Source organism: Periophthalmus magnuspinnatus, chromosome 16 (assembly GCF_009829125.3).
Source record: "Periophthalmus magnuspinnatus isolate fPerMag1 chromosome 16, fPerMag1.2.pri, whole genome shotgun sequence".
Taxonomy (NCBI): domain Eukaryota; kingdom Metazoa; phylum Chordata; class Actinopteri; order Gobiiformes; family Gobiidae; genus Periophthalmus; species Periophthalmus magnuspinnatus.
This window is the reverse complement of record NC_047141.1, coordinates 32079209-32096586: the sequence shown is the minus strand read 5'-3', so window position 1 is coordinate 32096586 and position 17378 is coordinate 32079209. Positions and strand designations below refer to the sequence as shown.

The 17378-nt window shown below is 40.1% G+C and overlaps 1 protein-coding gene across 2 annotated transcripts; it reads right to left on the bottom strand.

The window, feature by feature from the left end:
- Nucleotides 1-2266: 2266 nt before the first annotated feature.
- tubb5 (tubulin, beta 5) lies at nucleotides 2267-17123 on the bottom strand. 2 transcript variants are annotated; one of them, XM_033980644.2, is made up of 5 exons: nucleotides 16990-17123; nucleotides 9436-9544; nucleotides 7998-8108; nucleotides 6026-6270; nucleotides 2267-3221 (listed from the first exon to the last, which is right to left on the bottom strand). In XM_033980644.2, the coding sequence occupies exons 1-5, from the start codon at nucleotides 17044-17046 to the stop codon at nucleotides 2409-2411; spliced, it is 1335 nt and encodes a 444-aa protein (XP_033836535.1). In that variant the 5' UTR covers nucleotides 17047-17123; the 3' UTR covers nucleotides 2267-2408. The 2 variants fall into 2 exon arrangements, with proteins under 2 accessions (XP_033836535.1, XP_055083662.1); XM_055227687.1 differs by having other exon boundaries at nucleotides 2281-3221; nucleotides 7998-8105; nucleotides 16990-17117.
- Nucleotides 17124-17378: the final 255 nt, after the last annotated feature.

The following is a 17378-nucleotide window of genomic DNA, read 5'->3' as shown; positions in this document are numbered from 1 at the left end:
AATTCAACACGGGTTTTGTTGGAGCAAAACGTCACGACTTTTTCACATTTTTCGCGCGGAAAATATGTAAATAATCTAATCACATGTATAGATCTGGATCATACGAACAAAATTATATTTACTATAACTGCAGAATTTAGCTGATAGAGGTATTTTTATATAATAGTCATGACCGTGACACTTATTATTATTATTATTTTTAATTTTTTAAAATTTTTTTATTCATGAGCATTACGCGCACACACACACACACACACACAGACACACCCCCGCGCACACGCACACACACACACACACACACACGCTGCACTGTTTCTGTGTGGACCATAAACCTTATAAAGACAGAGTTAGGGTCAGTCTGTGGTCCTGCTCTGCTCTCATTCTGGCTGTGGTCATCATCAGGCCCGGGTCTACAGAGGTGCAAAAGGTTGCATTGCAAAAATGTTTGTGCCCTCATTTCAGGCGCTTAAAATAATGCCACTTAACCCGCAGTCAGTTTGGTGTGCACCCTGACCTGATAGTAAGCAGCGACGTCACTGGACCTGTAGTTATACTGGGGCACCGGTTCCTTTTCATTTGTAACTACATTTTTCTCAAATGTCTGATGTAGTGCTCCTCTTTCAAATAGAGAGGTCTGGGGATCCCTCCGTAGGAAACTTTGCACAAAACAGATGTAATTTCCTGTAATCTGGTGGATTTTAGATGAATAAATGCATGTAGCAGACTAACTAAAGAGGCTTTTACCTGTTTTATTATTAGTACAACTACAGGATTCTTTTCTTAAACTGAATCATAAACTGATCATTTGTGTCCAGCTCCTGTGCCAGTGATAGTGGACCCCCAGCCCTCTGCTGCCTCCCTGTGCTCCGCCCCTGCTCTCCAGCACACTCAGCGCATTGAGCGCCCCCTGTCTGTGAGTTGCAGCCTCACACCAGGCTGTGGACAGACCCTCCAGAGTCTGGACAAAACTAAAGCCTCAAACATCTATTTATGTTGCTTTTAATCCAACTGAAATACAATGAGAAACGTTGGTACTTTACAGTACAGAATCCACACAGCTGTTCTGTCTTAATCATTTATGCATCAAACCAGGTCAATATGAGGCGGACTGTCAAGAAAAAACAGTGACTAAAAGCTTGGGTTTTGTAGAATATCTTCAAGTGTCCTGGTCACACCGCCTGGAGCATCTGGAACCACCTGGAGCATCTGGAACCGCCTGGACCATCTGGAACCGCCTGGAGCATCTGGAACCGCCTGGAGCATCTGGAACCACCTGGAGCATCTGGAACCGCCTGGAGCATCTGGAACCGCCTGGAGCATCTGGAACAGGCTCTGCAGGAGGCGTCTGCACCGTGTCACGTGACAACACTCAGTTTTTAAAAAATCAATACTTCTACAAAAGTGTCTTTGTGTCAAAATCATTGAAACATGTGAATAATGAAGGCCAAGTGAATCATCTGCTATTTGGGCTGATCATTAAGGGCTGATTCACACCAAGATCCGGACTTCGACCTTATACTGTTCTATTTTTTCCGTTCATTCAGACTCCCTCAAATCAAACTATTGGACTTTTCCTGGCACTGTCTCTACAACGGTCGATTGATCAGACAATCGTGTTATCTGCAGCAGTAATGGCAAAAACAGCTACATATTTTGTTTTTATTGAGTGGCGACTCATTTTATTATAATGCACTTTATAATCCCATCACCACATCACACCTGTCCTGCTCCACCGGCTCCCCATCACGCTCCGTACACACTACAAAATCACACTCCTCACATACAAAGCTCTCCACAGCCTGACCCCTCCTGTCTGACCTCATTCACATCTCCACACCCGCCCGCTCCCTCCGCTCCTCCTCCTCCCTGCACCTCACTGTCCCTCCTGCCCGTCTCGTCGCTATGGGGAGCAGAGCCTTCAGCTGCTCTGGAACTCCCTCCCCCGTGACCTGCGCGAGACACACTCACTCTCACACTTCAAATCTAAACTCAAAACTCATCTGTTTGGAAAGGCCTTCTCACCCTGACCTCTCTGACCATAACTGCACTGTCTTTTAATCTATATTTGTTTTTTTAAATGTATTTTTAATCATTTTACTCTGTTTCATTTTGTATTGTACTATTTTGGTGTCTTGATATACGGCGACCTTGAGAGGCGCCTAAATAAAATGTATTATTATTATTATTATTATCCGTGGCGGTGCACACTGGGCGGGAGGATGGTGGATCTTGTGTGTAAAGAAACATTAAATAAAAGACAAAAATGCACTTTCAACACTGGACTTTATTGAAGTTACTGTTACGGGTTTTTCTAACGAACTGTGTAAAATCTATGCTTGTTGCTTGGTTACGCTTACAGCTAAAACCACACTTGAACATGACACTTTGACCATTTCTTTTTTGTTTTTTTACGCGTCTTCGTCGGCCTCTTCCTCAAACTCGCCCTCCTCTTCGGCGGTGGCGTCCTGGTACTGCTGGTACTCGGACACCAGGTCATTCATGTTGCTCTCGGCCTCTGTGAACTCCATCTCGTCCATCCCTTCGCCCGTGTACCAGTGGAGAAAAGCTTTACGACGGAACATTGCGGTAAACTGCTCGGAGATGCGCTTGAACAGCTCCTGGATGGCTGTGCTGTTGCCGATGAAGGTGACCGCCATTTTCAAACCGCGAGGGGGGATGTCGCACACGGCGGTTTTCACATTATTGGGGATCCATTCCACGAAGTAGCTGCTGTTTTTGTTTTGCACGTTCAACATCTGCTCGTCGACTTCTTTCATCGACATGCGACCGCGGAAAACTGCGGCGACGGTTAAGTAACGGCCGTGACGGGGATCGCAAGCCGCCATCATATTCTTGGCGTCGAAAACTTGCTGCGTGAGCTCGGGGACGGTTAGGGCGCGGTACTGCTGGCTCCCCCTGCTGGTGAGAGGCGCGAATCCGGGCATGAAAAAGTGCAAGCGGGGGAAAGGGACCATGTTGACGGCCAGTTTGCGGAGATCGGCGTTCAGCTGCCCCGGGAAACGCAAACACGTGGTCACGCCGCTCATGGTGGCGGAGACTAAGTGGTTGAGGTCTCCGTAGGTGGGGGTGGTGAGTTTGAGCGTGCGGAAGCAGATGTCGTACAGGGCTTCGTTGTCAATGCAGTAGGTTTCGTCGGTGTTTTCTACGAGTTGATGGACAGAGAGGGTGGCGTTGTACGGCTCCACCACCGTGTCCGACACCTGAGGAGGAAACGCAAAACGAGAGGGAAGTGTGTGAGTCGCATGATACAACTCCAGGCGAAAAAAAATGTCACGTGTCGGGTCATGGGCTGAGCGGGACTGACCTTTGTAACGTGATAGCTCTTACTTCTTTAAGATTTCTTTAATATTACGTTAACTGCCAAATAACATTGTCAGTTAATATTTATTTCCCATAAAATTAAGAAAAGTCATTGTCAACGTTGCGTAACACGAGACACAGTTGGCCACAGTTTTATCAAAATGAGGATAAATATGTTTACTTCATATGTACTTCATGCACAGTAGTGGAGAAAAATACCTAAACATTGTATTTAAGTATATTTCACAGTGCTACTTTTTACTTCTACTTCACTACATTTGAGAGCAGTATCTGTACTTTCTACTCCACTACATTTTTTAACAGAATTTCGTAAAATTTTAGGGGTTATTTCTACTCGACCTGGGACGATATTGAAATTGTGTGTGATGATTATTATGGCCAAAATAACAGCAATTAAAGATTATAACGTGATAATTGTTGTGGAAATAAGACTCCTTTTGCAGGCTCTGATGAATGTTGAAGCATAGACAAGAGTTTATTTCTTGCAAGAAATAGGTCCGACAGCATCTCCCTCTTATGTCAGACCCCGAATGCTGGAAAGAACCCAGTTTATATAGGTTGAGACGACCAGAGGACAGACGTTCAGGAGCCGGTTCCCCTCAGGAGGTAACATTTGGAGTAGAGACAATACAAGGTGTGAAGTAGCATGTGGAGTAGAAACAATACGAGATGTGAAAGGAGGGAGTGTGGTACTTCTGCTGAGGTGTGGTCAGATCAGCTCCTGTCCACATTCATGAGCTGGGTTCCCTCAGGGGGTCAATAGGGAGGATTGAAGGCCGACTGTATGGTCTGGTTGCATCTACTTTCACTTGCATTACAACACATCTTAACAAGTCTAACCACCAAAAGGGAACAAAAGGGTTGACATGAGGAAGGTTTTTCTAACACTGTGTCTTAGACGACCAAACCAAATGAGTTTTAGTTACGAGACCATGTGATTTCTAAAAGGTAAAATAATGACACAATATTTTAATTTCCATTACAATAATGATTAAACTTGTTATGGATATGAATAATTATAACTTTAACAGAGAATATTACGGAGGAGCAGGGCCGTCAACTGAAATCTGGAGGCCAATAAGCGTCACATGACCCCCCCCGTAATACAAATTAAAAGGAAGAGGGTCCAATTCTGGGCCCCGGACAACAGACTCCTTTGTCCCCCCTGTTGACTCCCCTGTGGATAAGTCATTTTTTTCCTGCACATTTTGGTGACATAACGGCGATTATCTTTGTTGGCGATTATCTTTGTTGGCGATTATCTTTGTTGGCGATTATCACGATGGTATAAAATCGACCCTTTTTATCACGATAAACGATATTATTGTTTATCGTCCCATCTCTAAACAGCCTGACTACAGGTTTGAGTTCAATTTGCTTAATAGGAATTCTGACGGCGAGTATCATAGCAACCAAAGAACCAATCCAGAGTGAGACTGATGAAGGTGACGGCCCTGAACTGCGGGTTTAGCTTAGCAACAGGAGCGACCTCGGGGAAAGAAGGCGCCTGATGTGTCTGTTATTTAAAGTTCATATCTTGATTTACAGACACAATAGTGAAATAAAAACACCAGGATAAAAATAAAGATGAGTCTGACAGCAGCAGTTACAGAGTTTTCCAAAGTGAAGTGAACTGGAGCCGGAAGTGCGCCCGTGCTCACTTCCTGTTTGGAGCCATAGACTGTATATATATAAATAGACATAGTTAACGTGCTGGGCTGCTGTGTTCCAAATAGGAAATGAGCGTGGGCACAGCTCCATCGACTCTGGCTCCAGTGGCTCACCCCTGGCTCACCCCTGGCTCACCCCTGGCTCACCCCTGGCTCACCCCTGGCTCACCCCTGGCTCACCCCTCTCTCTGTACCTGCTGCTGTCAGACTCGTCATTTTGGTTTTAAATGTTCGTATTAACCCGCTCTACATGATCCTGGTGCAATAATGGGAGCTATGCAATGTGTGTACTGTGCAATTTTTATATTTTGGCCCTTTTTGTAACCCCAGCCCTTGGGACAAACAATGGAAATTTAGTCTTTGGTAATAATCCAGAGTGTTTACTTTCATGTTGAATCATGTCTGTTCATTAACAAGCACTGCCCCAACCAAATAAATACATAAAATAAATCCTGGCATTTTTATTTCACTATTATGTCCGTGAATGAAGACGTGAACATTAATAACAGACAAATCAGATGTTTTCTTTCCCCGACGTCGCTCCTGCTCGTGTTAGCAACAGGTTTGATTGACAGTGTTGCTAAGCGCCCGTCCATCCATCCCTTCATGTTCTTCCTCTTATCCAGGGCCGGATCAGCAGTGACTAAGCAGGGACTCTCAGACTTCCCACACCCCAGACACGTCCTCCAGCTCCTCCAGTGGGACCCCGAGGCGTTCCCAGGCCAGTCGAGACGCATAGTCCCTCCAGCGTGACCTCTGCTGCTTCCTGCTAAACCATCGGTATGGACTGGAAGGGGGCGTTACCGTCAACAACCTCGCTCTGGATTGGCTCTTTGGTTGCTATGATACTCACAGTCGGAATTCCTAAGCTCCAAATTCGCCACGATAACTGCTCTAGCCTCGATCGGCTTCATTCAGACTGGAGTTGAACGCAGCGGCTAGCGGGTTAGCTAAACACAGTCCATTATTCACAAGTTAAACGGCGTCACATCGCGTCGCATGAGTTCGTTTACCTTGGGGGAGGGCACCACGCTGAAGGTGTTCATGATACGATCTGGATACTCTTCACGAATCTTACTGATGAGCAGGGTCCCCATCCCAGACCCCGTCCCCCCACCGAGGGAGTGGGTCAGCTGGAAGCCCTGGAGACAGTCGCAGCTTTCCGACTCTTTACGAACCACGTCTAAAACCGAGTCCACCAGCTCCGCCCCCTCCGTGTAGTGACCTTTGGCCCAGTTGTTTCCAGCGCCGCTCTGGCCTGTGGGAAGATAACACGAGGTCTGCGTGATTATCAAGATGGATGGGATTCATTTCGAGCCCAGACGGGAGCAGCAGGACAATAAAACAAAGCCGTCTCCAACTTTCCTGGCTGAATACAATTGAAAATATTTCTTTTTTGTAATCTGAGTAAATGCAATAGGACACGTCGGTTTTCAAAATGACAGATTTGCAATTTTTTCCTCATGCGGTGAGACTTTAAATCCCCCAGAAAATTGGATTGGGCTGCATTTTTTCATTGCTTCGCTGTGGTTTAGTCTTTAGTTTCGATTTCTGGCAGTTACATTTTTTGATTATATATTACTTAAAAACAGCGCCCTCTGCCTGTCAGATCAGACCAGACTGAAAACCCACCTCTTCTCCCTGGTATTTAACACTAGATACACAGGATATCTTGCCGTTTTATAGTTTTTTTCCTTTGTATCATGTTATATCTGTATTTTTGGGGTTTTTTTGGTCTTTTTTGTGACGCTCTTTGGTCAGCTGAAGTTGTTTTAAATGTGCTATAGAAACAAACAATATCATAATGCTGCATTGCTAATATCATGTTTTTGTCAGCTAAAATCGTATCTGTACTGGGAAAGACAGTCAAATATTATGTAAATCAAAAAGATTGCTGTTACTTCTATGTACCGTAATATGAAAAGGATGAAAAATCTATGTTGCGAACTTCTGATGAAATTAAAGAAATAAAACACCTAAACATAACCATGTCTATACTCAGCCTCATTTTCAAGTTTATTGTCAAGAAATCTACTGTATTTTCTGCTCTGGAGTATAAGTCGCACCAGCAAAAAATGCATAATAATGAAGAAAAAAACATGTATAAGTCGCACTGGACTATAAGTTGTGTTTTTGGGGACATTTATTTGACAAAATCCGAGACCAAGGACAGACATTTTATCTTTAAGTCAAGTTCTAATAATAATAATAAAATGTAGAAAAACAGGCTGAATATCAGTACATCACACTAACATAACACATTTATATTTATTCAGCTCCATGAAGCACAGACAGAACTGAACACGTGTCTGGTTTGTTAACGTAAGATATTAACAGTTACTCAGATAAATAAAGAATAAAAACAAGCAACAAGTTTAGTCTGGATCTCACTCCAAATCAATAAATCCACTGAATTCTTCATCCTCGGTGTCGATTCTGAACAAATCCACCAACTCCAGAGGAAGATGTAGGGGGCGCTATTGTTCAGTGTTTCTCAGATGTTTTTTAAATTAGCGTTATGTTGAAATTTAAAATGTTCAGTGGTTCAGGAGGAGGAGACACTGGTACAAGTCCAGAGCGTATTTGAATAATTTCACATATAAGTCGCACCCTGGACAAACTATGAAAAAAGTGACATTTATAGTCCGGAAAATACGGTATTTAGATTTCATCCTGTGATTCATTTATCTTTTATAGAGGGAGAAGTGTTTCATGAACCAAAACATAACTGCATAGGTTCATTTAAAACATTAAAAACAGGAGTAGGTTTAAGTATAAATGTTAATCTCCACATTATTAAAATGCATTAGTGACACCGATCGGTCCAGTTTGACATGTTCTTGAAATGTTTTTTAGTTCTGGGAAGCAAAATAACCAAAAAGCTTTTTCACATTTCAGTTCTCGTGCGTTTTAGTGTTTTTTCGACAAACATTCATGAGATCTTGTATTAAACATTTCCGTTTCAAAGTGAGATTAATGACGTACCAAATACAAAGTTGTCGGGCCTGAAGATCTGCCCAAAAGGTCCAGACCTCACGGAGTCCATGGTGCCGGGCTCCAGATCCACCAGAATGGCACGAGGCACATATTTACCTCCTCCACCGGAAACAAAACACCACGAGTGATGGAAAGAAGCAGAGAAGAAGAGAAAGAGGAGGGAGAGAACAAACCAGCTTAATAATGAAGAAATCACAGTGACAACGAAATGTGAAGAATGATACATGGGATAAGATTAACATTTCAGCGCAATAAATACCTATTCAAATGTAATTCAACACTCAAACCCTGCAGATGTTGGCCGAGTTCTTCTTCTCTCAAACTGAAAACACTCCGTTCCACCTTGTGATGTCATCATGTGGTGATACAGGAAGTGCCCCGCTGTGTTTTTAAACTCCACACACCTTCATTTATAGAATCATTTGGATCATTTCAACCCTGGAATCATCACTAATCTCGACTGAACTAAAGGTAAAAGGAGCTGTTCACTTGTAAACTACCACTTGATGACATCACAAGGTGGAACTGAGCGTTTTGAGCTTTGGAGATGTTACAGACTGATAATAAAGTGTGACTCAAACATGTGTGAATGAAACAAAACACAACTCCAGGTCTGTTTTTGAGGAGGAAACAACATTATAACACGACTTAAAGCTCAGAAAAGTCAATTTTGTGTAATATAGGAGCTTTAAAGCAGAATTACATTTGAATTAAAGTCTGGTTTATCAAAACTTTGTCAAACTGTACAGATATGAAAATCCGACAGTAAATGCGATTGTAAAAACACACGCATTTGACCCTTTTTTCCCTTTTTTTTTTTGTTTTATTCATTGTGTCAGTTCCTCTGTGCACAGTAGCAAATTGTAAAACATAAAATAAACAACCTATTAAAATTCTAATTCATTAAAATAAAGTCTACACAATTATCTTTATATGTAGAACACTTCAGTTTGTGGCATTTTAATACTTATTATGCCTCAAAATTAGCATTAGCGTTAGCATTGAGACACAAATATGTATTTTTCTAAACACAGAAGAGCCTCCGGTCATGTTTTTTTATTTTATTTGTGTAGTTAACATCCACCTGCAGCTCCCTGTCCACTGTCTGACCCTAACCCACTGACCTCTGACCCCTAACCCACCCGCAGCTCCCTGTCCACTGTCTGATCTTTAAATATTTACTCATTTTAGCTTCACTCGGCAAAAACCTCCATGAAGATAAAACTGGACAGGAAGTAGTGACGCTAACAGTGAGGTAGAGGGCGCTAGTGTGCACAGAGCCAGTTGTACGCTAAAAATTCCACGCTTTCTTGCCACAATAACCATAAAACTCCAGTTAAAATCCATTACGTTTGGGTTTTAAGAATGAAATTTAACCTCAAAACGCCTGATCTTGTCCTTTGTTGAGAAACTTGAAGTAGCAAACCTGACGCCTCGTTGTAGTAGACGCTGATGCGGTCCAGCTGCAGGTCGCTGTCTCCGTGGTACGTTCCGGTGGGATCGATGCCGTGCTCGTCGCTGATCACTTCCCAGAACTGCACAGACACAGAGGCAGAGGTCACATGACGGGATGAACACGTGTGCATTGGACGCGCTTCGGTCGATGTGGATTTTATGATGAGAAAAACAGCACTTTACGCTCTGGAATCTGAACGTCGTAGTTTTCTGCTGATGCTGGATCTCAAAACCGCATTTATAACATGTTTTTTTTCACAACTTGGCAGGAAAAAAGCCAGACGCAGCTGCAAATATAAAAGCAGCTTAACTAAATACAAAATGGAGACTTCGATAGTTAAATTGGACGGCGTCTGGGGCCACAGTGGCTCAGTTGGTAGAGCGTTTGTGTGTCTGTGTATGAATGGGTGAGCGGTTCCTTGATATAAATCACTTTGGGTGACTTAAAGGTGGAAAAACGCTGTATAAAAATGCGACGTTACTGAAATAGTTCCTTTAAGGCAGGGGTCTCAAACTCAATTTCACCGAGCGCCACATCAGCAAAATGGTTCATGTCAAATTTGCAAAGATATAAAAAAAAATGACTGTGTAACTGCGTATCTCCTGATAAACTGACATTTTAAGACAGTCGTTTAAATTTACCTTGTCACGGGCCACATAAAATGACATGGCGGGCCACATTTTGCCCCCGGGCCTTGAGTTTGACACGTGCTTTAATGGGATGTTTATATGAAGAGATACAAGGGATGGTCCCATATGGATTTTTCCTGCCAATATATTCATCAAATATTTAAAAAGTAGAGCAAAAATACACACAAACTGACTTTTTATGTTTGGAAAATTTGATATAAATAAGTGTTTCAGAGAGTAACATGACGTATTGCGTGAAAATAAATGAATAAACGACATTTTCAGCTTGTTCTTCCATTGAAATTCGAATTAAAAAAAAAAAAACGAGGACAAACTGGGAATGACACAGACACATGGAGACTGTGGCAGCTTTGAAAACGTCATTGTTAAATTGCCGGGTTTCAGATTACGTAAGTACATTCCACAGGCCAATACTATTTAATACAGATGGAGGGGGACGGTAAAGCAAATATAGTCCAAGGGTCAGGTCACAAAGAGAGGAAAAGAGCGAGGGTCTGGTCGCCAATGGAAATGATCAGGTTAAACGTTTGTGAGTTTAACTTTTGGATATTTCTCATAAAAATACCATGTTAATAGGGAAATCTGGTTAAATGCTGACGTTACACTTATCCTCCTGAGACCCGAGCTCTTGCAGGACTTTATTTGCAAAAACTATTACGTGGTTGAACACATATATTGTAAAAAGCAAAATGACAATAACAATAAAAAAAATAAAATAAAACAAATAAAAATACAAAAATATAAAATCAAATAAAGATTAATAAATAAAATAAGATAAATAAATTAAAATACAATAAAAAAATAAATAAAAAATAATAAAACTAATAAAAACACAAAAATATAAAATCAAATAAAAATAAATAAATAAAATAATTAAAATAAAATACAAAAAAAAACAATTTAAAAAATCAAATCAAATAAATAATAATAATTAAAAAAAATCAAATAAAATAAATACAAAATAAAAATAAATATTCTAAACTCCTAGAAATATTCAAAATTGAACATGTTTTTGTTGCTGTTCTTCTAAAAATTTGCACTGTGGCCTAAACAACCCAAAATGTGTTGTCCACAGATGAGGACACCAGGTCTCAGGAGGTTAAAGTCATGCAAACTGTGTAGTTAGTATCCTGCATTTGTATAGAAACATCCTGTGCGTGTAGTTTATATTTCTACAAACGTGTTCTGAATGCATGTTGTTTTTTTTTATTATTGTTTTGTATTGGTTTATCGGCTCATGTTTCAGTTTTTTTTCACATTTTATTACTTCCTGTGGTTTAAAACAGTTGAGAGGCTGTTCACTGTGCACATTATGAACATATATATAAGAAAATCTAACTTAACACAAAATTTGAAGAGTTAATTTGCGAAAACAGATGAGACATTTGAAAAAAAAATCATCAGACGCTTGTAGTTTACTCTTGGTATAATCATATTTTCAAAGGCCAAATGTGTTTCGCTGCTAGAAAAACCCGATAACCTGATTCCTTCTTGATAAATTCCGCTTTAAATTATTGTCATTCATAATAATCGGTCGAAAACAGGCGGGTCCAAACTGTGGCCCGGGGGCTAAATGCCGCCCTCAAACCAGTTTTTCTTGGTCAAGCTTCCAGGTGAATTGGCCCATATTACCTTAAACAGTACTTTTTTATATAAGATCTACTTTAACAAGCCCATGTCAAATATTTAATGTGTCCTGTTGAGGATGTAAACGTGAATAAAGGTCTAGTGGTTCAGTCTAACCTGTAATAATAACGCATAATAACGCAGATTTGAAGTATGCCGGGGCTAAAAGATGGTAACAGGGGTGGCGCCGGGGGGGGGGGGGGGGGGGGGGGGGGGGGGGGGGCTTGAGGGGGCCCTAGCCTCCCATAGAATGGCTAATATTCCCACAAAGCCCCCCCTAAGATTCGACTTTAATAACACATCAACACGTCCGGTCTCGACTAAAAATATTCAAATTGAAACTGCAGAGTTCAAAATGAGGCCACAATAAAAAGAAAATAATAATAAAAAAATCGATATTATGTTTTATAAATAACTACAGGGTTGAACTACATTTAAACTACTTTTATAGCAGCGACTCAGACACGGTACAGGGTATTTTTTTAAATTATTATTTTTTTTTTATTTATTATTATGTATTATTATTATTTTATGTATTTATTATTTATTATTATTATTTTATTTATTTATTATTATTATTTTATTTATTATTATTTTATTTATTTATTTATCCTTATTTAAACAGGGGAACCCAATGAGAACTCTTGGTCTCTCTGTTTCCTGGGGGCCCTGTTTAAAATACAATACAACTAACAAAACGAACAGTAAACAAGTTTATATAAATATTAAAAACAGGAGCAGGCGTGTGGATAAAAGTTCGTTATCAGATTATTAAAGTGCGATTGTGTCACTAACATCTCCAGTTTTGTGTTTCTTTGAAGTGTATTTAATTTTTGTGAAGTAAAACAGCTAAAAAACCTCTTTCCCGTCTCAGTTTTGCCGCGGCTCGTCCCAGTGCTGTTCTCTGCTAAAAGACAAAGATGGACAACAAACTTTTTCATATAAAACGCAGAGATGAGTTTAAAATCTATCAATAAAACGAAGGACAGAGTGAAAGAGTGAGCCCCCCCCCCCCCCCCACACTGACGCCTTTAGCGCCCCTTCTTAGCTCCGCCCCTGGATGGAAACAAAAAGGCAAAAAAAACCAAAAAACGTTTAGCATTGCAAACACAGACAGCATTTTGACGACTCTCGACCAGACGGATTTTAACCTCAGCAGCGCCAAAGATTTCCTGCCAACCACAGCAAAAGTCGGATTTGGACTAATCTGGATAATCCGGGGGGTTAAAGAGCCGGAGGAGTGATATCACAACAACTGAACGGCGTGGAACGAGTGACCCGCTGACCCCAAAACTGTCTGTAGAACAAAGATAAAGAGACATTATGGTGAGTTAAGAGGTTTGACAGCTGGTCGTTAAAATAGACGGAGGATAATAATCGTAGTGAAAGAACAAATATAATACTGTACACGGAAACGCCACGACTGACCCAGTTTAACGCGGCGCACGAGCTCAAATCCACTGGACGTTTGAGTCGATGATGAGTCCGCGGGGAATAAAACCACTGGGTCACATGTGGGTCACTGTCAGCGGCGGAACAAGTGCTGTATTTAAGTTGAATTTTAGGTATTTGTGCTTTACTTAAGTACATTTTACACTTACTTTTTTGACTTGTTAATTAACTGTTTCTGTATTTATTACTTATTCAAGTTACAAATATTGCAGGTGTGTTTGCAAAGATGTAAAAATATGGCTGTGTAACTGTATCTCCTGCTAAAACGACATTTTAACACCATCATACCTTTCAGTTTACCCTGTCGAGGGCCACATAAAATGATGTCGAGGGCCACATTTTGCCCGCGGGCCTTGAGTTTGACATGTGTTTTACAGTGTGTACTTTAACTTTTACTGCACTACATTGGAGAGTAGTATCTGTACTTCCTACTCCACTTCGTTTTTGAAGAGAACTGGGGAAAAAAAGTACTTCCCGTGTGATTTGAGGAGTGTTTTTATCGTGTTTGTGGTCAATTTTTGCGCGTCGGCTTTGAGTAAAACAAAATAAACACAAAAAATTCATGAGAAAACTGAAGAAATGGATTCGTATTGTTGCTGTCGACCAAAATACGTCTCATTTTGAATCAATATCACCACATTTACGCTTAATTAACACCACTCCTGCGCAATACTTCTTACTTTTTTAACTTTTTACTCTTAAACGTTTAGCTCGGGAGTCTCCACCTTTTTCCACGTAGCTCACCGAGGCATTTCTGAATTATACGTAGTGTATTGTGCTCAAATGTGGTTAATTAAATGTGAATTAATGAACTGCTTAAATAAGTTAAGTTAAAACAAGTAAAATAGTTTGATATTGTTGATTGGAGCTGAGTCGTAATGACATAAAAGACAGATCATCATAAGACAGAAACATTTAAAAAGACGTATAAAACCTCACTTTTTCAACATTATAAGACTCAGGAATGATTCATGTGACTGTCGTGGTTTGTAGTTTGTCTTTTGTTTAAATATTGAGTCATTTGTTGTAGAACTGATGTTGCTTTTCTTTAAATTCTTGTGCGTTATTATTAAATAGTTTTAGGCGTTATAATTTTGACTTCAGCCTAAACCCTTTCGATCGTGATAAATGTTATGTACAACCTTATACGAGTGAATAATGTTTGATTTTGAATGTAATGACCCAATAAAATACTTACATTCTTACTTAATTATCTCTGTAAACGTGTCTTTTTGATGTATAACTTTGTGCACTAATAAAAAGATCATGTTTTTTATGTTTTATAGACTTTACTGCGTCTTTTATTCAGGATTTGCTCAATTTCTTGCAAAAAATCAGTAGCTCTCTGGTGCATTTGTTTTGTAAAAGTAGCTCACCGGAGAAAAAAAACAACCTGGAGAGCGCTGTTTTAAAAGGTAATTACATACTTACTTACTTACTTATGTAGTTTTTTCATGTGATACTTTCACTTAAGTAACGTCACTGAGTACTTCATCCACCGCTGGTCACTGGTCAAGATTCAAATTTGGATTCATGATTATAAAAAAACAAAGTAATTGTGATTAACGATTATATCATGATGGTTATTAAAGCTGCTGACGGTTTAAAATGTTTTGGTTCTGAATATTTATAATTAAAATATTATGAATAAGTTCCATATTTAAGATGTTATAGTGTTTTATTTTGTTATAAGTGAAAATAAAACCATATAGAAGAAAACAATAATCACTGTATCGTCTGATCGTTCAACATATAAAATCTGGAAGCTCAGTGTTTATTATGTGGACAATTTCTTTGCCAAAGTGGAGATATTTCACAGTTTTTTATGTAATAAGTTCAGATTTGAGCTCTGGAGTGTAGGATAAATACCTTACAATGGTCATTCATTTGTTTTAGCTCATGTTTTTGTTTAAAACTGGTTTATTTGGATTTACACGCTTTATGTCACAACCTTAAAGTAGTTTGAATATTATCGTTTATCACAATATTTCTGTGTAGTGATATATCGTGCTTCCAAACGTGTTATGCTGCAAAAATGTGATTTTAATGGTTGTTTTGGAGATGTAAAATGTTCTCAATATTTGAATTACATATGATAAAACCGTCTGAAAGAAGAACTTAGTTTAGTTTTAATCCAGGGGTGTTCAAACTTTTTTCCCCCCGAGAGGCAAACGGTGCATTTCACACAGAGACATTTTACCTTTGATAAGACCTAGAGCATTATTTTTAGGTCTGTGTCACGCTGTAATGTGACGTTATTCAGGTTATAAAAGGTAGAATCTCTTCAGTTTGTAGTAAAAATACTTCCTGATCAACTGGGCCAGTTTAGGAGGAGGCGTGAGGACCGACAAAAATCTGTCTGAGGGCTGCATTTGGCCCCTGAGCCGTAGTTTGGACAGCGATGGTGTAATCTGTGATTTTACAAACAAAGAACATGTGAACTTTTTGTATTTTTTTATTATTATTTTAAAGTCTATTCAACTTTGTGCAATTTTTAAGCCTGAACCATGACTTTTCCCGGCACATTTTAGTCGTTCATTTGTGATGGCTTTTGTAAAATATCGTCTGAAAATTGTCAGCGGGTCAATGCAAAAAATATTGAAAATGTTTGGAAATAGATTAAATGCATACATTAAAAAAATTAATAAATAAAATATGAATAAAACATGATATTTTATTCATTTGTATTGATAAATAATACATAAAAATAAATCAAATATAATGTCATAATTCCACACTGCCCACACATTTTTGCCAGATTTCTGTAAAGTTTTCCCCATTAATCTCAATTTCGTCAATACCGCCCGCCCCCTAGGATCCCATTCAGACATCAGCTGGTGACTTCATCTTCCTCGGGTCTTCAGCCTCTTCCCCACCCAAACCCTTAATGTGGTTAGAGGAACGACAGACGGACATTACAAAGACGAGCTCGCCAAATTTCAATCGAGACCACGGCTAATGGTTAAATCTGTAATGCAATCAGTGATATGGAGCCATTGTTTAAGTGGAACAGTGAAGTAGTAGTAGTAGTAGGTGTAGTAGTAGTAGTAGTAGTAGTATTTTGTGGTGAATGAACAGAAGAAAGGCTCATTTAAACAGTAGATGTAATGCACAGGCTAAAACTAGTACTTCATAATATCTAGATGGGTTAAAATATTAATCTTTACAGTCTAAATCATTTAAATGTGCATTGATTTTGCCGGCACTTTGCATTTCTAATCACGCCAGCCACACCCATGGGCTCCAGACTGTGCAAAGTGCTGCTCTGGAGATGTGAAACAGCCAGACGCACAGCAGCAAAAGCACAATTACAATCTAATCAATGCATAGATCATTAGGCATGCAGGAAAAAAAAAAAGAAAAAAGAAAAAAATGAGGGAGCTTCCACACAGACTCCAGCCCATTGTCTAACACCAGACAAAGGATGAGATGTAACAAGTGAAGGGAGGATTCTGTCCCTTTTTGCCTTTACCGTGTTAGTTTAAAGCTGTGGAAGACATAAACTGAGGGATGTATGACCAGAATCACAATGAAATTCGCTATATTTGCGTTTTGATGTGCACCAGACCCTGTGCTCCACACCCACTCTCCGCTGCTGCTACAGTGCGCCGCTAAAATCAGCTGGAAATGCCTCAAATCCTCCCAAAAAAAACTTCTAAACATTGAGTTGTGTCATGCGCAAAACTCAAAAATCCAGTCTTTCTTGCGGATTTACTTCATTATCTGTGACTTCCACTTCGTCTGCAGTCGATTTGTTGAATTTATTAGAGATAAATGATGGTTTTGTTGCTCTTACCTTGGCACCAATCTGGTTTCCGCACTGGCCGGCCTGGATGTGCACGATTTCCCTCATGGTTCAAGGCGAAAGTTTCCAAAGAGTGCGTAAAAACGTCTCCAACGCGAGGAGCAGACTGCAGAGCTGAGGCAGGGGCTTGGACAATGGCTTTATAAGACTGGAGCGGCTCCAGGGGCCCGGGACAGGGGCGGAGGCAGAGGCAGGGGCGGAGGCACAGAGGAGCACAGCTGATGGGCCCCTGGGATTGGCTCAGAGGGAGCTGAGGGGAGGGGCCAGGTCATCAGGGGGGCAGAGGGGCTTTCAGAGGTTGAGGTTTAGATTATGTAAATGAGATCAAATCTGTCTGGATTTTGGATCAGAGATTGGTTTTGTTATTTTAGTTCTAAAAT